Raw genomic sequence first — 23,197 nt, 5'->3', positions numbered from 1 at the left:
CCTCTTCAAAGCTGGCATCACTGCATCTTCAAAAATCTTTCCTAACTTCCATCTTCGTCTTATAAAGAGCCTTGCAATTACATGGGGCCAGTCCAGATAATCCAGAAATCATTTCCCCATCTCAAGATCATGTCATTTAATCATGTCTATAAATTTTCTTTTGCTATGTAAAATATCATACTCGTAGATTCTGGGGATTAGGAATTGGTTATCTTTAAAGAGGTTATTGTTCAGCCTACCACAGTAGGTATCCTGCTGGCTTAGAAGGTGGGAAAGAAAATTTGTTGTGATTTGGAAAAGTTAGGTCTGGGACATCTGGATGATATGAAATAATATGGGTTAAAAGGTAAATTGAAATCATCTATTCTGTCATCATTTCTAATATGAAGTAGCACTCATAATTATCTGAAAATTTTTATTGAAGCATGAGAGCAATATGTCACTTTAGCATTTTATTCATTTGGCAAGTATTCATTGAGCATATATTAGGTGCCAGACTATGAGTTCCAGAATACTTAACCACGTATAACATTTCCTTTTAGGAAATTTCAGTTTTGTGGGGCAGAGAGAGAAAGACATTAGTAATTTCACTACAGTGTGATGAATTTAATAATAGGTATTCAGAGCATTAAGGCAAAACATAGGAACAACATCCAACTATCTGATCAAAGAGGATTGGAAATGCATCTCAGATATATCAGTCAGGGTTCAATCAGAGAGGCAGAACCAGAGGTTTGACTGTAAGAAGCTGTGGAAGCAGGTGAAGAAATCTCTGCAAGGTTGTTGTGTTCACATCTGATGTTGGAGCTTGAAGTCTGCAGGACAGGCAACTGGGAAGGGAAGGTGGGTGTAAAGTAGAGAGCAGGGATAAGGTAGAACCCACAAGCTGGGGACTGTGTCAGTCTCTTGCTGCCTCCGACACTGAGGATGTTGATGATGTAGTTGTCCTGCAGGAGAAGTTGGTGTCTTTTGTAAACATTACTCAACCCACTTGGCCCAGAAGTGACAGAAGCTGGAGGAAGACCCAAGGGAAAGTAGAGTGGCTGCTGCCCCACACCAGCGAGGTGAGCTGGCAGAGAGATGAAAATGTGTGTGAACTGCAAGTTGACCCATCCCAAAGCCCACAGCACTGGAAGTGATGGAGGAAAAGGGGCTTTCCTCTAACTATAAGTAGATGTCCCTGTCGCTGGGATGGTTTATATTAGGATGTGACACAGGTGGGAGGAAGGTAAGGTGAGATGAGTGAAAGATGAACCCGAAGTCTTAAGTCAGGCAAGATCACTGCAGATCAACATCTATATATCAACCTTCTTATAAACCAGAATAAAGTGTTAAACAGGATCCTGATGGCAATGGGGACCACTAATTATGTTGATTATGCAGTTTGCATTTCAAAAAGTTTAAAGCCATTAGCAGAGCACACTCTTCCCCTCAGGTTTCAACTCTCCTTATTCTTCTCTCCTTAACCATCTGTATCCACAACAAAGTCTCCAGCTTCCCCCAACACTCTTCTTGCCTCAATATCTCTATCTGGAATAGTTTGTCTGCTCTCAATCTTCTTCCCCTGCAATGCTATTTCTTCCTTTGTAAATACTGCACAAGGAGATCAAACCAATCAATTCTGAAGGAAATCAACATTGAATATTCATTGGAAGGACTGATGCTTAAGCTCCAATACTTTGGCCACCTGATGGGAAGAGCTGACGCATTGGAAAAGACCTGATGCTGGGAAGGATTGAAGGCAAAAGGAAAAGGGGGCAGCGGAAGATGAGATGGTTAGATAGTATCACTGACTCAATGGACATGAATTTGAACAAACTCTGGGAGATAGTGAAATACAGAGGAGTCTGGCATGCTATAGTCTATGGGGTCACAGAGTCGAACTTGACTTAGGAACTGAACAACAACAGGCAGCATTCACTGCAGGATGGAAATAACAATACCATGTGTCTTCCTGAGGATGGAACCTTGTTGACATCATCCAAATACCCCCGCACAGTGTCTGGCACTTAGAAGATGTTCAGTAGGTAAGTATTGACCACATCAAGCTCCAAGAGTTTCTCATCAAACACTTTGCTTATATGTTTTTTCAGTTTTATTAGTGGTTTTGATGAAGTAAGGCTTTTTAATCACTGTCAGACAGAGAGAGGCTGGACATTTCTACATTTGAGTTAGAGGATCAAGAAGAGACTATAAAAGTTTCTTGCATCCTTCACAAAAGCATCTAAAAAGGACTCCAGTTATCAAGGGAGATAGGAAATCACTTCTCTTACGAGGAGTGCTCCAAGGCACTGGGGAACCTTGCATTCTTTACCGATGCACCTTCATTCTTTACCAATACATCTTCATAATTATCTTTTGTGGTGGCTTCTTTATCACTCCTGATTTCTTTAATCCCCATAGGACTGCCTGTCAGGTCCTTGGGCGGGTTATAATTATAAAGAAGCTTCAGTTTTTTTAAGTAGATGAAGTTAAACAGTCTTTGGAAGCTTTGTTTAATATTTGAAGTGGTCAATTTATATGCTATTTCCATAAAAATTTTGTTTGTTTTTTCTGCCAGCTCTCTGATCACAGGATCTTCATCCCTAATCACTCGGTCAATAGCTGTAACAGTAGACAGGCCATTAATTCAAAGCATTGCTTTCATAGTCTGAGAAGATCTCAGACTCAAAACAGTCTCACCACCTTTCACAGGAGCCCCGCTGCCCTAATGTTTGTCACTTAGACAAATAGCATCCAGGAAGTTTTTGTCTTCTGTCCTCACTGGACCTCATTACGTGCTGAGGGCATATTATGTGTTGAGCATTCTGCTAGACAGCATAAACATATATTCATGAATAGGCTCAATATTGCTCAGAATAATGAAAAAAGTAGAATCAGTCTAAATGTTCATCAGCAGGAAAGGGCTTAAAGTTATTAATGGAATATCATAAAGCCAAGTAGAACATACATGTTAACATGATGATGTAGACTCATGTTTCTTAGCATGAAAAGATGTTTATGACATGAGTAAGTGAAAAAATTATAAAACAGTTATGATAGTTTAAAAAATAAATACACAATAGTTTATATTTTTTAAAAATACCTGCAATTAAATATATACAAAAATGCAAATATCATTATATCCAGATGCTGAGCTTGTGGGAAGTTATTATTTTCTTTCTTAATAAAAAGAAATAGAGAAGGAAAAAACAGATAGATGTAGAAATGAGAGAAAAAGGAGAAGGAGCAGGAGGAGGAGGAAGAGAGCAAACAAAAATATCTGAGCAACATGGAGAGAGTGCTTTGCATTTAGCTGCTGCTGCTGCTAAGTCGCTTCAGTCGTGTCCGACTCTGTGCAACCCCGTAGACGGCAGCCCACCAGGCTTCCCCGTCCCTGGGATTCTCCAGGCAGCAGGCAGTCAATAAATATGAGTGAATGAAAAAATGAAAAAGGAAGAAAATGATGTGTCAGTGTAGGTTCATCAATTGTAACAAATATACTACTCTGCTGGGAGATGTTGGTAACAGGAGGAGGCTGTGCATGTGTGGGGGCAGGAGGTATACAGGAAATATCTAGTTTCTACTAATCTAAAATGTCTCTTCAATATAAAGTCTGCTACCAAAAGAAGGAAGGAAGGCAGCCACCTTGTTTTCTGCTGCAACCTGTTTGATATTCTGATCCTGAAGGGGAAATATGCAGAGGCCGAGAGAGATCCAAACATTTTGATAGAATAAGTATTGAAAAGTGAAAGTGAAAATCACTCAGTCGTATCCGAGTCTTTGCAACCCTATAATCCATAACACAAATGTAACACAAATTACAACATATGAGTGATAGTCTCTCCGTCCTGTCCAACTCTTTGCAACCCATGAACTGTCACCTGCCAGGCTCCTTTGTCCATGGAATTCTCCAGGCCAGAATACTGGAGTGGGTAGCCTTTCCCTTCTCCAGGGGATCTTCAAAACCCAGATTGAATCCAGGTCTCCCACATTGCAGGTGGATTCTTTACCATCTGAACTTCCAGGGAAGCCCAAGAATACTGGAGTGGGTAGCCTATCCCTTCTCCAGTGGATCTTTCCGACCCAGGAATAGAACTGGGGTCTCCTGCATTGCAGGCGGATTCTTTACCAAATGAGCTATCAGGGAAGCCCAAGTCACTCAGTCATGTCTGACTCTGTGACCCCATGGACTATACAGTTAGCCTTTCCCTTCTCCAGGGGGTCTTCCCAAACCAGGGATCAAACCAGGGTCTCTTGTATTGCAGGTGGATTCTTTACCAACTGAGCTATCAGAGAAGCTCTTCTGATGCAAGTACATATTGCTATCTCCTAAAATGTAAATTCTCTAAGGGAAGGGACTTTGCTTTGTCTGCTGCTGTATGTCCTGCTCTTAGAATAGTGCTGTCATATTGTAGATGCCAGATAAATATTTGTTGAATGGATTAATGAGTGATTGAATTCTTAACTCTCTGTAGTTCCTAAGGATTCTAGGATGATAGCTAGGTCTTAGATAATGAGAGGGGTAGATGGAGAGATTGAAGCAGAGAAAGATAGAGGGAAAGAATAAAAAGTAAAAAAATATGCCCCTTATCCCAGTCCTTCTACTGATTTCCCCTTAACCACCTAACTACCTCTATAGCACTTTCCCATCCCTGGCATCACTATAGAGCTCAGATATAAATGGAATCACAAATAGGGAAGTTATTTAGACCTATATATAAAGATTTCATTATAATTTCAACACTTACCCTCAAGCATGACATCAATTTCATCTCTGAGCAGTAAATGGCCACCCAATTTTGCCAAGTACCCTATGCACAAATTAAAATTAAAGTTACCCCAAAATACATTATGAAAATACATTATCTGATAGTATCTACCTTCAGTGCTTTCTTCAAAGCAAAACATCTCTAGATTATTCTTGAATAATTAGTGATTTAAAATAATTAATAAATCTTTATTGAGATATATGTGTGTATATAAATGTGCACAAATCACATTTGTACACCTTAATATATGACCAGAGTGAATACTTCTAGCTACCACTTAGGCCTTTAAATAGAATATTACCATTATCCTAGGAGCCTCCTTTATGCCCTTCCCAATTTCCTCCTTCACCTTTCAGAATACATTCTTTTGCTCAACACTACATTGTGAGATTCATCCTGTTTTTAAACATAGCAATAGTTCATTCATTTCCATTGCTTCATGACAGAGGTTAGCAGTGTTCTCTCGAAACAGAGCCATGCTTATTAGCTTATTTGCTTATGGATCATCTCCAGCTTTTCTCACCCTACAAACAGCAGAGTTGAGTGGTTGCCACAGAGCCTGGTATTCAAAGCCTGAAATATTTCCTATCTGGTTCTTCACAGAAAGAGTTTTCTGAATGCTTTTTGTATGATATGCCATCTTATTAATGCATCACTTTTTAGCCATTGTGCTTATGATGGACAGTGTGTTGTTTTTAATTTGAGGCTATTATGAATAGTGATGTTATTGTGGGCATTCTTGTACATGAACTTTGGTGTAGATTTATATGCATTACTGTTTGGTGTATAGCTAGGAGTGGACTTACTAGCTAATAAATATGCTTATGGTCACCTTTAATCATTACTGCAGAAGAGTTGCCAAGGTGATTGTTCCAATTTTCACTCCCACCAGCATTGTACGAACATTTCTACTGCTCTCCATCCTTTCTAACACTTGATAATTGTTAGTCAATCTTTCAGTCAATCTCATGGATTTGGTGGTATTATTATATTGGATATACAAATTGGATATATAATTTTATATATGTTGAATATATAATTAGATATATAATTTGGTATATTGGATATACAGTTGTATATTTCTTTTGCAAAGCATCTGTTCTGTATGTCTCTTGCCTGTTTTTCTATTGAGTTGTTTTAAAATTATTTATTTTGGGGCATTTTAAATTCTGATTACTAGTCTTTTAAAAATATTACACCTATTACAAACATTTTCTCCTACCCCAGGGCAAAACTTTTCCATTTGTACTTTTCTTTTTGATAAGCAGAATTATTTATTTTTTGGCTGTGCTGGATCTTTGCTGCTGTGCAGGGGTTTTTCTCTAGTTATGGCTAGTGGGGGCAACTCGTGGTGGCTTCTCTTGTTTGGATCACAAGCTCTAGAGCACAGGGTCCACAGCTGTGGCACACTGGCTTAGTTGTCCTGAGGCATGTGGTATCTTTCCAGACCAGGATCAAACCTGTGACCCTTGCACTGGCAGGTGGGATTCTTAACTGCTGGTCCACCAGAGAAGTCCTCTAATTTTATTGCAGTCCAATTTACAATTAGTGAATTTTGGGCTCCTGATAGGAAATTTTTGCTGTCTCAAGGTCATAAAGATATTCTCCCATATTTACTTTTGGAAACTTTATTGTTTTACCCTTTCGCATTTATGTATTTCAAATTCAACTGCAATTATATGGCATAAAATAGGGGTTGATTAATTACCTATGTAATTAATCTAGCACTATTAAGAGAGAAAAAAAAGTCCTCTCCTTATTGCTTTGTAGGATCATTTATATCAAAAATTATGTGAGGGTCAGTGTCTTAACTCCATTCTATCATTGTGCCATTTCTATATTACCTTAATATATGATGGGTCTTGATATCTGATAGTATAAATTCTTCAACTTTGTGGGTTTTTTTCAAATTTTCTTGGCTATTCTCAAACCCTTAAATTTTCATGTAAAAATTAGAATCAACTTCTCATATTTCATATACATACACACCCAAAACTCCTGGTGAAATTTTTTTTGGAGTTGTGTCAAATATACCGATCAAGTTGAGGAGAGCTGACCATGTTACAATAAAAAACTTGTCAGAATTTTCTAGTTTTGTTTTGTTTTCTGTGTGTGTGTATGTATGTTTATGATTCAGAATTGTACCTCTTTCCTTAGTTTTATTTTGGGATATTTGATAAATTTTGGTGTAATGTATTAGGCATTAAAAGATTAATTTTCTAGTATTTATTGTTAAGTGTGTAGAAACTCAGTTGATTTCTGTATATTGGTATTATATATAGAAAACTTGCTAAATTTAATTCCTATAGTTTTTATGAATTCTTTCCAATGTTCTAAATACTCAATTATTTATCTGCAAATTTTGGAAGTATTATTTTCTTTTTTTCCAAACTTACCCATTTTATTTCTTGTTTTTACCTTATTTTAGTTTTGAAAAATTCTTGGTCATTATCTCTCTAAATATTTAGTCTTATTTTTTTTCCACTATCCTTATGAAAGTGTATATTAGGCCTTTTAACCATATCTCATGTTCTTATGCTTTTTTCATATTTTCCATTTTTATCTTTTCAAGTTTTGATCTTGAGGCTGAATATTTTATTCTGACATTTCTATTTTTTCTCTTCCTAAATTTATTTATTTTAAATTGAAGGATAAGTACAATGTTGTGTTGGTTTATTCTGACATTTCTAATTCTCTTAATCTCATTTCAGTTCTTTCTAATCTGCTGCTAACTTCATTCATTGAGATCTGCATTCTATCTCATTGTGTAATCTTTTGAACATACTAATCATATTTATTTTAAAGTTCATATCTGATAAAGTTGAATAACCGCATGTACTAGATTCTGTTTCTACTGTTCTTCCTTGTAATTAAAAAAAATCTAAATGATTTTTTAAATTAAATATCAGTTATAGTGTATACAGATTTGTGTTGATACTGTTAGTCTCTGAGCATTTTATCTTCTCCCAGAGAGGATTTGTTTTTGCTTTTTTGGCAGGCAGTAGGGCTAGAAGTATATCTCCTTAATTAGACCATGGAGTTAGATATTCAAAGATTCGATAATTATAAGGGTTGGTATATTTTTAGTTTACTCTTACTCCTAGGGTAGAGACATCAGGGATCGAGTGGAAAACTTGGGTGTTTTTACCAGGATCCCTCCTCATTGTCAATCCACTCTAAGTTTTGTTCCACCAGTTCAGTGAAACAGCTAAAATTTCTTCATAGTTTATCAGCCTCCCACTACCCTTTTTGAATATAGAATTGGAAAATCCATAAAGGAAAATAACCCCCAAATATCAGGCCTACTTCTTTTAGTTTTTCTACTCTTCACTGCCTTATAAAAGCTCTTAAATGTTTTCAGATAGACTTAAAAAATATTTTTATTGATATTCTTATTATCTTCCTTTTACACATCATAAAAATTCATGTTATTATTGTTTAGCCACTAAGTCATGTCTGACTCTTTTGTGACCTCATGGACTGTAGCCCCACCAGGCTCCTCTGTCCATGGAATTCTCCAGGCAAGAAGACTGGAGTGGGTTGCCAATTCCTTCTCCAGGGCATCTTCCCAACCCAGGGATCAAACCTGCATCTCCTGCATTGGCAGGCAGATTCTTTACCATTGAGCCCCCAGGGAAGCCTGAAAAAAATTCATAGGGATAAAGAAATTTGGTGAAGTTCACATGGCTAGTGGGTATTCATTCTGAGATTTCAATGGAAGCTTATATATTCTCACCAATATTTCACATTGCCCCTACCTCAGTTAAAATAGGGATCACAAAAATCACAGCAATACATTATTTTGATAATATGATTTACAGATAATAAAACTCGGGATATTCTCATTGACATGTGGAACATGGGCTTGAGAATTTAACACTGATGCTTAAAGACAAAGCCCTGTGTTGTGGAGGTATCCTTAACTGGCATACTTTTGCTTAATTTTGTAATCCAGTGTAATTCCTTTTAGAATTAGATTGAGGTTACAAATAAATGAATGAAAATTTCCTATGCCAGAGAATACTAATTTTCCCTATTGTCAAATTACTTCTTTATCTTTAGTTCTCTTACTAAAACTAAAGTGAGTTTTAGCTGGACACATGGTTGTTCAGCAGATGACTAGACTTTCAAGAGTTCTCTGCAGCTAGGTATGGTGACATGTCTATGTTCTGGGCAAATGATCATTTAGTAGGTTATATTCACTCTTTACAGAGATGGCTGTGTCCTCTTGATATATTTCCCTTCCCAGTTGACTGTTACATAGAAGTGATGGCAGGAGCTAGAGCAAACATCTTAGATCTGATGTAGGAAACTGTATGATGAGAATACAAGAGCAACAAAAGAACTGGCACTAGTCTACTTACACTAGGATTGGTAAATGGGAAAGAAAGCAGCTACTATCTTGTTTAAGCCATAATTAGGTTAACCCAGCGACACCTTTTACCCTTTATGTTTTTGCTTATTTCTTGGTGTAATACTGCTAATATTGTCTGTCTGCAATGCAGGAGACCCGGATTCGATTCCTGGGTTGGGAATATCCTCTGGAGAAGGAAATAGCAACTCACTCCAGTATTCTTGCCTGGAAAATCCCTTGGACAGAGGAGCCTGGTGGGCTACAGTCCATGGGGTCACAAAGAGTCAGACATGACTGAGCGACTAACACACACACAATACTGCTAAAATGCTGAAGTTAATCAGAAAAGACAAAGAAGGATAAAAACCACATGCTAAGAATGATAGCATTATAAATCCAATGATGCAATGAATATCTATATACACATATCACTTCTCATATGTGAATATATCATAGGATAAATTCTTTTGGGGGGAGATTATTGTGTCAAAAGAATATGCATCTCACATTTGGATGGATATTGCCAAACTGTTCTTAGACATTGTGGCTATTTACACTAACCAGTAATGTGATTGTCTACTTCCTGTAACCTGGACAGAAATTTGTTGTTTTGTTCTTTGTCAGTTCGATGGATGGAAACACTTTATCAGTTCAGTTTGCATCACTTTTTGAATGAAGCTGTGAAAATTTTATGTATATGAACCAAATAAATTTTTTCCTGTATTTTGTCCATTTTTCTAGTGGGTTGTTTCTTTTCTTAGGGATTTGTAAAGATTCTTTGCTATGCCGTGTTTAGTTGCTCAGCTGTGTCCAACTCTTTGCGACCCCATGGACAGTAGCCTGCCAGGCTCCTCTGTCCATGGGGATTCTCCAGGCAAGAATACAGGAGTGGGGTGTTATGCCCTCCTTCAGGGGATCTTCTCAAACCAGGGATCGAACACAGGTCTTCCGAATTCAGGCAGATTCTTTACCATCTGAGTCACCAGGGAAGCTCAAGAATACTGGAATGGGTAGCTTACCCTTCTCCAGGGGATTTTCCTGACCCAGGGTCAAACCAAGGTCTCCTGCATTGCACGCAGATTCCTTACCAGCTGAGCTACCAGTAAGAACTTATTCATCTTTTATATATGATATGTGTTATAAACATGTTTTATTACAATTTGCCTTTTGATTTTGTTTACAGTGGTTTTTACTTGCAGAAATGTTTACTTCTGAATAGTGTGTCAATTTTTTCTTTACGACTTTTACTTTTACTTAGAATAATCTTACCTACCCCATGATTATAAAGCAAATTCTTCTACATTTTGTTTACTTTTATTTATTATTATGGTTTCAGTTTTAGTATCTGAGCCTTTGACCATCTGGAATTTATCTAATGTAAAAATTAAAAGAGGGATAAAGTGATCAAAAAAATTCCAGATGGCTCACCGGATGTTCCCAAACCATTTAAGGAATATTTCATATTTTCATCACTAGTACTTAAAAACAATGATTCACTTTAAAAAATTGTATGTTTTAGCAGTTATTTTTGGATTGTATTTTATTCCATTTTCCTATTTATTCCACATGATTATAATTACTGTTGTGTTAGTTGCTTAGTCATGCCTGACTCTTTGTGACACCATAGCCCACCAGGCTCCTCTATCCATGGAATTCTCCAGTCAAGAACACTGCAGTAGTAGTATTCTACCTTCTTCCAGGGGATCTTTCGGACTCCAGGATCGAACCCAGGTCTCCTGCATTGCAGGTGGATTCTTAACTGAGCCACCAGGAAGCCCCATTGTAGCTATAGTAATATCTGATAAGGCTAGTCCGCTTTCTTTTTTGGTTAGAACTTCCTGGATATTCCTGCATGGTAACTTTTCTACATCAATTTTAAAATTAGCATGTCAGTTTTGAAAAAAGTCCCAGTGGTATTTTAATCGGCATCTCATTCCTTGTACAAACTGATTTAGGAAACAATTAAAGGACAGAAATGGTATGGATCTAACAGAAGCAGAAGATATTAAGAAGGGAGAAGGCAATGGCAACCCACTCCAGTACTCTCGTAGAAGATATTAAGAAGAGGTGGCAAGAATACACAGAAGAACTGTACAAAAAAGATTTTCATGACCCAGATAATGATGATGGTGTGATCACTCATCTAGAGCCAGACATTCTGGAATGTGAAGTCAAGTGGGCCTTCAGAAACATCACTATGAACAAAACTAGTGGAGGTGATGAAATTCCAGTCGAGCTATTTGAAATCCTAAAAGATGATGCTGTGAAAGTGCTGCACTCTATATGCCAGCAAATTGGGAAAACTCAGCAGTGGCCACAGGACTGGAAAAAATCAGTTTTCATTCCAATCCCAAAGAAAGGCAATGCCAAAGAATGCTCAAACTACCGCACAATTGCATTCATCTCACACACTAGCAAAGTAATGCTCAAAATTCTCCAAGCCAGGCTTCAACAATACATAAACCGTGAACTTCCAGATGCTCAAGCTCGCTTGAGAAAAGGCAGAGGAACCAGAGATCAAATTGCCAACATCTGCTGGATCATCAAAAAAGCAAGAGAGTTCCAGAAGAACATCTATTTCTGCTTTATTTACTATGACAAAGCCTTTGACTGTGTGGACCAAAATAAACTGTGGAAAATTCTGAAAGAGATGGGAATACCAGACACCTGACCTGCCTCTTGAGAAACCTGTATGCAGGTCAAGAAGCAACAGTTAGAGCTGGACATGGAACAACAGACTGGTTCCAAATAGGAAAAGGAGTACGTCCAGGCTGTATATTGTCACCCTGCTTATTTGACTTATATGCAGAGTGAAGTGAAGTGAAGGTCGCTCAGTTGTGTCCGACTCTTTGCGACCCCATGGACTATAGAGTCCATGGAATTCTCCAGGCCAGAATACTGGAGTGGGTAGCCATTCCCTTCTCCAGGGGATCTTCCCATCCCAAGGATAGAACCCAGGTCTCCCACATTGCAGGCGAATTCTTTATCAGTTGAGCCACAAGGGAAACCCTAAATGCCGACTACATTATGGGAAACCTGGGCTGGAGGAAGCACAAGCTGGAATCAAGATTGCAGGGAGAAATATCAATAACCTCAGATATGCTCAACATTCAGAAAACTAAGATCATGCATCCAGTCCCATCACTTCATGGGAAATAGATGGGGAAACAGTGGCAGACTTTATTTTTTGGGGTTCCAAAATCACTGCAGATGGTGACTACAGCCATGAAATTAAAAGACGTTTACACCTTGGAAGAAAAGTTATGACCAAAGTAGACAGCATATTCAAAAGCAGAGACATTACTTTGCCAACAAAGGTCCATCTAGTCAAAGCTATGGTTTTTCCAGTAGTCATGTATGGATGTGAGAGTTGGACTATAAAGAAAGCTGAGCACTGAAGAATTGATGTTTTTGAACTGTGGTGTTGGAGAAGACTCTTGAGAATCCCTTGGATTGCCAGGAGATTCAACCAATCCATCCTAAAGTAAATGGGTCCTGAATATTCATTGAAAGGGCTGATGTTGAAGCTGAAACTCCAATACTTTGGCCACCTGAAGTGAAGAGCTGACTCATTGGAAAAGACCCTGATGCAGGGAAAGATTGAAGGTGGGAGGAGAAGGGTTCCACAAAAGTTTAGATGCTTGGATGGCATCATCAACTCAATGGACATGAGTTTGAGTAAACTCCAGGAGTTTGTGATGGACAGGGAGGCCTGGTGTGCTGCAGTCCATGGGGTTGCAGAGTTGGACATGACTGAGTGACTGAACTGAACTGACACATTTAAAATTTGATTCTTTCCATAAAATGTCACTTATACTTTTCTATTTATTTTTTCTTTGTGTATTTCAGTAATGCTTGCAAGTCCTTCATGGAAATACTGCATACATTTTAAAGTTTCTTTTTAGATCTTCCTTCCTTCCATTAACATGATCTGATACACTTTGAACTGATTTTTGTATGGTTGTAAGGTAGGAATTTGTGTGTGTGTGTGTGTGTGTGTGCGCATTTCCATTGTCCTAGCACTTTTTATTTGACAGCCCATCATTTCTGATCTGATATACATTGTCAGTTCTAATATTTATATTAGGTGTTTTTGTATGTGTAGATCTGTTTCTAGGCTTTCTATACTGTTTCACAGGTCTCATCTTTCCTTGAGTGAGTAACAGATCGTCTACAATTTGTTACTTATATCTCACATGTTGGTCTTGAACGTCCACATACATCCAGAATCAACTTGTCAAGATCTATGGAATTATCTATTTTTTAAATTATAATTGTATTTAATTTACTGATTAATATTTCTCAATGGGGGCTCAGAGGGAATTCTAGATGGGATAAGTTGTGACTAGTACTGTTACAATTATTACTGAATATTAAGCATACTCCTGTAACATTAAATGCATTAATGGACATTAAATGCTATATGAACCTGAAGCAAGCAGACAAGGGAGCCTGGGGGATATAAAACACAGTTTTCAGAGGCATGGAGAAATGTAAAAAATAGTGAAAAATGGATTGGGAGCTGGAAGTCCTACTGTTTAGCAGATACTGTATGTTCTTCAGTTCAGTTCAGTCACTCAGTCGTGTCCAACTCTTTGCAACCCCATGGACTGCAGCATGCCAGGCCCCCCTGTCTATCAGCAAGTCCCAGAGTTTACTCAAACTTATGTCCATTGAGTTGGTGATGCCATCCGACCATCTCATCCTCTGTCGTCCCCTTCTCCTCCCACCTTCAATTTTTCCCATAATCAGGGTCTTTTCAAATGAGTCAGCTCTTCACATCAGGTGGCCAAAGTGTTGGAGTTTCAGCTTCAGCATTAGTTCTTCCAATGAATATTCAGGACTGATTTCCTTTAGGATGGACTGGTTGGATCTCTTTGTAGGCCAAGGGACTCTCAAGAGTATTCTCCAACACCACAGTTCAAAAGCATCAATTCTTCAGTGCTCAGCTTTCTTTATAGTCCAACTCTCACATCCATACATGACTACTGGAAAAACCATAGCTTTGACTAGATGGACCTTTGTTGGCAAAGTAATGTCTCTGCCTTTTAATATGCCGTCTAGGTTGGTCATAACCTTTCTTCCAAGGAGCAAGGGTCTTTTAATTTCATGGCTGCAGTCACCATCTGCATTGATTTTGGAGCCCCCAAAAATAAAGTCTGTCACTGTTTCCATTGTTTCCTCATCTACTTGCCATGAAGTGATGGGACCGGATGCCATGATCTTAGTTTTCTGAATGTTGACATTTAAGCCAACTTTTTCCCTCTCCTCTTTCACTTTCATCAAGAGGCTTTTCAGTTCTTCTTTGCCTCCTGTTGTAAGTGTGGTATCAATTGTATATCTGACGTTATTGATATTTCTCCTGGCAATCTTGATTCCAGCTTTTTATTCATACAGCCCCACATTTCTCATGATGTACTCTGCTGCTGCTGCTGCTAAGTCACTTCAGTCATATCCAACTCTGTGTGACCCCATAGACAGCAGCCCACCAGGCTCCCCCGTCCCTGGGATTCTCCAGGAAAGAACACTGGAGTGGGTTGCCATTTCCTTCTCCAATGCATGAAAGTGAAAAGTGAAAGTGAAGTCTGCTCAGTCGTGTCCAGCTCCTAGCGACACCATGGACTGCAGCCCATCAGGCTTCTCTGTCCATAGGATTCTCTAGGCAAGAGTAGTGGAGTGGGGTACCGTTGCCTTCTTGGGATGTACTCTGCCTATAAGTTAAATAAGCAGGGTGACAATACACAGCCTTGATGTACTTCTTTGCTGATTTGAACCAGTCTGTTGTTCCATGTCCAGTTCTAACTGTTGCTTCTTGACCTGCATACAGATTTCTCAGAAGGCAGGTCAGGTGGTCTTATATTCCCATCTCTTTAAGAAATTTCCACAGTTTGCTGTGATCCACACAGTCAAAGGCTTTGGCATAGTCACTAAAGCAGAAGCTGTTTTTCTGGAACTCTCTCGCTTTTTCGATGATCCAACCGATGTTGACAATTTGATCTTTGATTCCTCTGCCTTTTATAAATCCAGCTTGAACATCTGGATGTTCTTATGCAATAATTTATCCATTCCTTCTTTAGTTGGCTAATTCCATCCATCACTGCTTTCTTTTTTTTTTTAATTTAATTTTATTTTTAAACTTTACATAATTGTATTAGTTTTGCCAAATATCAAAATGAATCCACCACAGGTATACATGTGTTCCCCATCCTGAACCCTCCTCCCTCCTCCCTCCCCATACCATCCCTCTGGGTCGTCCCAGTGCACTAGCCCCAAGCATCCAGTATCGTGCATAGAACCTGGACTGGCATCTCGTTTCATACATGATATTTTACATGTTTCAATGCCATTCTCCCAAATCTTCCCACCCTCTCCCTCTCCCACAGAGTCCATAAGACTGTTCTATACATCACTGTCTCTTTTGCTGTCTCGTACACAGGGTTATTGTTACCATCTTTCTAAATTCCATATATATGTGTTAGTATACTGTATTGGTGTTTTTCCTTCTGGCTTACTTCACTCTGTATAATAGGCTCCAGTTTAATCCACCTCATTAGAACTGGTTCAAATGTATTCTTTTTAATGGCTGAGTAATACTCCATTGTGTATATGTACCAAAGCTTTCTTATCCATTCATCTGCTGATGGACATCTAGGTTGCTTCCATGTCCTGGCTATTATAAACATTGGGGTACGTGTCTCTTTCCCTTCTGGTTTCCTCAGTGTGTATGCCCAGCAGTGGGATTGCTGGATCATAAGGCAGTTCTATTTCCAGTTTTTTAAGGAATCTCCACACTGTTCTCCATAGTGGCTGTACTAGTTTGCATTCCCACCAACAGTGTAAGAGGGTTCCCTTTTCTCCACACCCTCTCCAGCATTTATTATTTGTAGACTTTTGGATCGCAGCCATTCTGACTGGTGTGAAATGGTACCTCATAGTGGTTTTGATTTGCATTTCTCTGATAATGAGTGATGTTGAGCATCTTTTCATGTGTTTGTTAGCCATCTGTATGTCTTCTTTGGAGAAATGTCTATTTAGTTCTTTGGCCCATTTTTTGATTGGGTCATTTATTTTTCTGGAGTTGAGCTGTAGGAGTTGCTTGTATATTTTTGAGATTAGTTGTTTGTCGGTTGCTTCATTTGCTATTATTTTCTCCCATTCTGAAGGCTGTCTTTTCACCTTGCTAATAGTTTCCTTTGATGTGCAGAAGCTTTTAAGGTTAATTAGGTCCCATTTGTTTATTTTTGCTTTTATTTCCAATATTCTGGGAGGTGGGTCATAGAGGATCCTGCTGTGATGTATGTCAGAGAGTGTTTTGCCTATGTTCTCCTTTAGGAGTTTTATAGTTTCTGGTCTTATGTTGAGATCTTTAATCCATTTTGAGTTTATTTTTGTGTATGGTGTTAGAAAGTGGTCTAGTTTCATTCTTTTACAAGTGGTTGACCAGATTTCCCAGCACCACTTGTTAAAGAGATTGTCTTTAATCCATTGTATATTCTTGCCTCCTTTGTCAAAGATAAGGTGTCCATATGTGCGTGGATTTATCTCTGGGCTTTCTACTTTGTTCCATTGATCTATATTTCTGTCTTTGTGCCAGTACCATACTGTCTTGATAACTGTGGCTTTGTAGTAGAGCCTGAAGTCAGGTAGGTTGATTCCTCCAGTTCCATTCTTCTTCCTCAGGATCACTTTGGCTATTCGAGGTTTTTTGTATTTCCATACAAATTGTGAAATTATTTGTTCTAGCTCTGTGAAGAATACTGTTGGTAGCTTGATAGGGATTGCATTGAATCTATAAATTGCTTTGGGTAGTATACTCATTTTCACTATATTGATTCTTCCAATCCATGAACATGGTATATTTCTCCATCTATTAGTGTCCTCTTCGATTTCTTTCACCAGTATTTTATAGTTTTCTATATATAGGTCTTTAGTTTCTTTAGGTAGATATATTGCTAAGTATTTTATTCTTTCCATTGCAATGGTGAATGGAACTGTTTCCTTAATTTCTCTTTCTGTTTTCTCATTATTAGTGTATAGGAATGCAAGGGATTTCTGTGTGTTGATTTTATATCCTGCAACTTTACTATAGTCATTGATTATTTCTAGTAATTTTCTGGTGGAGTCTTTAGGGTTTTCTATGTAGAGGATCATGTCATCTGCAAATAGTGAGAGTTTTACTTCTTCTTTTCCAATTTGGATTCCTTTTATTTCTTTTTCTGCTCTGATTGCTGTGGCCAAAACTTCCAAAACTATGTTGAATAGTAATGGTGAAAGTGGGAACCCTTGTCTTGTTCCTGACTTTGGAGGAAATGCTTTCAATTTTTCACCATTGAGGATAATGTTTGCTGTGGGTTTGTCATATATAGCTTTTATTATGTTGAGGTATGTTCCTTCTATTCCTGCTTTCTGGAAAGTTTTTATCATAAATGGGTGTTGAATTTTCTCAAAGGCTTTCTCTGCATCTATTGAGATAATCATATGGTTTTTATTTTTCAATTTGTTAATGTGGTGTATTACATTGATTGATTTGCGGATATTGAAGAATCCTTGCATCCCTGGGATAAAGCCCACTTGGTCATGGTGTATGATCTTTTTAATGTGTTGTTGGATTCTGATTGCTAGAATTTTGTTAAGGATTTTTGCATCTATGTTCATCAGTGATATTGGCCTGTAGTTTTCTTTTTTTGTGGGATCTTTGTCAGGTTTTGGTATTAGGGTGATGGTGGCCTCATAGAATGAGTTTGGAAGTTTACCTTCCTCTGCAATTTTCTGGAAGAGTTTGAGCAGGATAGGTGTTAGCTCTTCTCTAAATTTTTGGTAGAATTCAGCTGTGAAGCCGTCTGGACCTGGGCTTTTGTTTGCTGGAAGATTTTTGATTACAGTTTCAATTTCCGTGCTTGTGATGGGTCTGTTAAGATTTTCTATTTCTTCCTGGTCGAGTTTTGGAAAGTTGTACTTTTCTAAGAATTTGTCCATTTCTTCCATGTTGTCCATTTTATTGGCATATAATTGTTGATAGTAGTCCCTTACGATCCTTTGTATTTCTGTGTTGTCTGTTGTGATCTCTCCATTTTCATTTCTAATTTTATTGATTTGATTTTTCTCCCTTTGTTTCTTGATGAGTCTGGCTAATGGTTTGCCAATTTTACTTATCCTTTCAAAGAACCAGCTTTTGGTTTTGTTGATTTTTGCTATGGTCTCTTTTGTTTCTTTTGCATTTATTTCTGCTCTAATTTTTAAGATTTCTTTCCTTCTACTAACCCTGGGGTTCTTCATTTCTTCCTTTTCTAGTTGCTTTAGGTGTAGAGTTAGGTTATTTATTTGACTTTTTTCTTGTTTCTTGAGGTGTGCTTGTATTGCTATGAACTTTCCCCTTAGGACTGCTTTTACCGTGTCCCACAGGTTTTGGGTTGTTGTGTTTTCATTTTCATTCATTTCTATGCAAATTTTGATTTCTTTTTTGATTTCTTCTGTGATTTGTTGGTTATTCAGCAGCATGTTGTTCAGCCTCCATATGTTGGAATTTTTAATAGTTTTTCTCCTGTAATTGAGATCTAATCTTACTGCATTGTGGTCAGAAAAGATGCTTGGAATGATTTCTATTTTTTGAATTTACCAAGGCTAGCTTTATGGCCCAGGATGTGATCTATCCTGGAGAAGGTTCCATGTGCGCTTGAGAAAAAGGTGAAATTCATTGTTTTGGGATGAAATGTCCTATAGATATCAATTAGGTCTAACTGGTCTATTGTATCATTTAAAGTTTGTGTTTCCTTGTTAATTTTCTGTTTAGTTGCTCTATCCATAGATGTGAGTGGGGTATTAAAGTCTCCCACTATTATTGTGTTATTGTTAATTTCTCCTTTCATACTTGTTAGCATTTGTCTTACATACTGCGGTGCTCCCGTGTTGGGTGCATATATATTTATAATTGTTATATCTTCTTCTTGGATTGATCCTTTGATCATTGTGTAGTGACCATCTTTGTCTCTTTTCACAGCCTTTGTTTTAAAGTCTATTTTATCTGATATGAGTATTGCTACTCCTGCTTTCTTTTGGTCCCTATTTGCATGCAAAATCTTTTTCCAGCCCTTCACTTTCAGTCTGTATGTGTCCCCTGTTTTGAGGTGGGTCTCTTGTAGACAACATATGTAGGGGTCTTGTTTTTGTATCCATTCAGCCAGTCTTTGTCTTTTGGTTGGGGCATTCAACCCATTTATATTTAAGGTAATTACTGATAAGTATGATCCTGTTGCCATTTACTTTATTGTTTTGGGTTCGAATTTATACACCATTTTTGTGTTTCCTGTCTAGAGAATATCCTTTAGTATTTGTTGGAGAGCTGGTTTGGTGGTGCAGAATTCTCTCAGCTTTTGCTTGTCTGAGAAGCTTTTGATTTCTCCTTCATACTTGAATGAGATCCTTGCTGGGTACAATAATCTGGGCTGTGGGTTATTTTCTTTCATCATTTTAAGTATGTCTTGCCATTCCCTCCTGGCTTGAAGAGTTTCTATTGAAAGATCAGCTGTTATCCTTATGGGAATTCCCTTGTGTGTTATTTGTTGTTTTTCCCTTGCTGCTTTTAATATTTGTTCTTTGTGTTTGATCTTTGTTAATTTGATTAATATGTGTCTTGGGGTGTTTCACCTTGGGTTTATCCTATTTGGGACTCTCTGGGTTTCTTGAACTTGGGTGATTATTTCCTTCCCCATTTTAGGGAAGTTTTCAACTATTATCTCCTCAAGTATTTTCTCATGGTCTTTCTTTTTGTCTTCTTCTTCTGGAACCCCTATGATTCGAATGTTGTAGCGTTTAATATTGTCCTGGAGGTCTCTGAGATTGTCCTCATTTCTTCTAATTCGTTTTTCTTTTATCCTCTCTGATTCATTTATTTCTACCATTCTATCTTCTAATTCACTAATCCTATCTTCTGCCTCTGTTATTCTACTATTTGTTGCCTCCAGAGTGTTTTTAATTTCATTTATTGCATTATTCATTATATATTGACTCTTTTTTATTTCTTCTAGGTCCTTGTTAAACCTTTCTTGCATCTTCTCAATCCTTGTCTCCAGGCTATTTATCTGTGATTCTATTTTAATTTCAAGATTTTGGATCAATTTCACTATCATTATTTGGAATTCTTTATCAGGTAGATTCCCTATCTCTTCCTCTTTTGTTTGGTTTGGTGGGCATTTATCCTGTTCCTTTACCTGCTGGGTATTCCTCTGTCTCTTCATCTTGTTTAAATTGCTGAGTTTGGGGTGTCCTTTCTGTATTCTGGCAGTTTGTGGAGTTCTCTTTATTGTGGCTTTTCCTCGCTGTGTGTGGGTTTGTACAGGTGGCTTGTCAAGGTTTCCTGGTTAGGGAAGCTTGTGTCGGTGTTCTGGTGGGTGGAGCTGTATTTCTTCTCTCTCCTTTCGAAGAGTTGGGTTGCTTTTCTGGGTGCCTGATGTCCTCTGCCGGCATTCAGTAGTTGTTTTGTGGAGTTTACTCGATGTTTAGATGCTCTTTTGATGAATTTGTGGGGGACAAAGTGTTCTCCCCATCCTACTCCTCCGCCATCTTGGCTCCTCCCCCCATCACTGCTTTCTTTAAGGGTTCATGGTAGTGAACTTTTGCTGAGTTTTTGTGTTTTAGAAATATTTTATTATCTTTATAGCTGGATATAATTTTGATGGAGCTTCCCTGGTAGCTCAACTGGTAAAGAATCTGCCTGCCATGTAGGAGACCCTGGTTCACTTCCTGGATCAGGAAGATCCCCTGGAGAAGGAATAGGCTACCCACTCCAGTATTCTTGGACTTCCCTGTTGGCTCAGATAGTAAAGAATCTGCTTACAAGGTGAGACACCTGGGTTTAATCCCTGGGTTGGGAAGATCCCCTGGAGGAGGGCAGGACAACCCACTGCTGTATTCTTGCCTGGAGAATCCTCATGGCAGAGAGCTTGGAGGCTGTTGTCCATGGGTCGCAAAGAGTCGGACATGACTGAATGACTAAGAACAGCATGGCATAATTTTGATGATCTAAAAATCTTTGGTAACATGTTTTTCTACTAAGGATTTGTAGGTACTGTTCCACTATATTTTAGAGTTGAATACTGAAGTGGAGAAGTCTAATGGAAGATTTATTTATTTTGTAATGTATAGGTGACTTTTTTACCCAAATGTTCAGAGAATTCTTTAATTCTAAAGTCCAATAACTTTGTTAGGAATGTTTTATTCTGTATAAAATATGTCTTGAAAATTTTTACCATCTTCAGCATATTTAATTAAAAATTCCTTTAGTTTTTAAATTTTACCTTTGAATACTTTTTTTCTGTTTTAATTGTCCATTATTTCTTCAGGGATATTATCTTTCTGTAATCTGTCTTCTCTATCATTACTCCCTAACTTTTCAAACTATTTCTTATTGGTTTACATCTTATTTTGCTACCATTTCTCAACCCTTTACTTCTTGTCCCTTACTGGGTTATCAACACTATGTATTTTCTTCCATTGCCTGCAATGTAGTTTTTTTTTTTTTTAAATAATGGTTATATATTTTTCTTACACTTCCTACCATACTTTGAAAGATTATTTTACATGTGCTCCCATTTTACCATTATATATTCCTGAGCACTTATATCTATAGACCTTTATTTTTAAATGTTTTGGATTCATGAATATAATTATTATCATTTTCAAGTACTCTGTAGAAACATTTTGTTTTCAACTTCAAAGAAAGATAGATCTCAATTTATTTCTGCCAAAGTATTGATAGTTATATTGGACATAGAACATTAGAGAAGCGCGTTCTGCCTCCCTAAGATAGACGCTGATTCAAAAGGAGCCGTAATCCACAGTTTCTTTTTATACTTGTTTTGGTTGGTGGTACCTCTCTCCCATTCCCCAAAGGAGTGATCTGTTGAGAATGATGAGTAATGGTTTACCAGTTTGGGAACTGGAAGCAGAAACATCACTTTCTTTTAGAGTTTTGAGAGTTCTTTCTGAGTTCAGGTGTAGAAACATTTTTTAAGATTTGATTTGTTTCCTGCATTGCAAGTGCATTCTTTACAGCTGAGCTACCTGGGAAGCCCACAAGTATGATATGACTAAGTATTTTCTCATTCTTTGATGCCCTACGTACTTCCTGATGGCAAATGGGAACTCCTTCCTCTCATTCCAAATAAAGGATTATTAGTTTTGATCTTCAGACAAGGCAATGGCACCCCACTCCAGTACTCTTGCCATGTATGGAGGAGTCTGGTAGGCTGCAGTCTATGGGGTCACTAAGAGTGGAACACGACTGAGCGACTTCACTTTCACTTTTCACTTTCATGCATTGGAGAAGGAAATGGCAACCCACTCCAGTGTTCTTGCCTGGAGAATCCCAGGGACGCGGGAGCCTGATGGGCTGCCGTCTATGGGGTCGCACAGAGTCAGACATGACTGAAGCGACTTAGCAGCAGCAGCAGCAGCAGTTTTGATCTTCATGGTAAGAAGCTAGTGGGAAAAAAAACTGGTTGGTCAGATTTGTTCAAGGTTGAAAATTTTGGTTGTCTTCTTTTAGAATCTTACTGTACTCCCTCAACTCTACATTTTCTTTTGTTGAACTTTATTGGATTTGGTAGCTCTTCCTCATCTGTTGTGGGCTTCCCTGGTAGCTCAGATGGTAAAGAATCTGCCTGCAATGTGGGAGACCCGGGTTCAGTCCATAATTTGGGAAGATCCCCTGGAGAAGGGAATGGCAACCTACTCCAGTATTCTTGCCTGGAGAATTCCATGGACAAAGGAGCCTGGCAGGTGACGGTTGATGGGTTGCAAGGAGTTGGACAGGACGGAGCGACTATCACTCATATGTTGTAATTTGTGTTAGAGATGTTCATGTTTTGTTAAAGACTGGCATTTAAAAAAATATATTATTCTTCAATGGGGAGAGGTGATTTTTAAGCAGCAAGGGAGAACTTTAGTGGTTTGCCACCTTCTTAAATTTTGAAATTCATCCGGTTGAATATTTTGTATGATAGTTTAATTACATACTTATACTCAGCTGTGTATTATAAAATAGAACTCTATTCTCATCATATATTTTAACTTCTGCTCATTATAGATATCATCT

The 23,197-nt window shown here is 38.0% G+C and overlaps 1 protein-coding gene across 2 annotated transcripts in view; it reads right to left on the bottom strand.

Moving 5' to 3' along the window:
- MROH9 (maestro heat like repeat family member 9) overlaps positions 1–23,197 on the bottom strand; it is a 150,504-nt gene that overhangs the window by 41,942 nt on the left and 85,365 nt on the right. Inside the window, exons 20-21 of one of the 2 annotated variants that reach the window (XM_059875702.1) lie at positions 4,731–4,793; positions 680–2,604 (exon numbers count right to left, since the gene is read on the bottom strand). In XM_059875702.1, coding sequence (XP_059731685.1) covers positions 2,270–2,604; positions 4,731–4,793 — 398 coding nt within the window. In that variant the 3' untranslated portion in view covers positions 680–2,269. Of the gene's footprint in view, positions 1–679; positions 2,605–4,730; positions 4,794–23,197 lie in introns of those variants that run through there. The other variant, XM_059875703.1, reaches the window with a different exon arrangement.

This window comes from Bos taurus, chromosome 16, assembly GCF_002263795.3.
Source record: "Bos taurus isolate L1 Dominette 01449 registration number 42190680 breed Hereford chromosome 16, ARS-UCD2.0, whole genome shotgun sequence".
Taxonomy (NCBI): Eukaryota; Metazoa; Chordata; class Mammalia; order Artiodactyla; family Bovidae; genus Bos; species Bos taurus.
The sequence above is the reverse complement of the archived record's forward strand: the minus strand, read 5'-3'. Positions and strand labels throughout refer to the sequence as shown.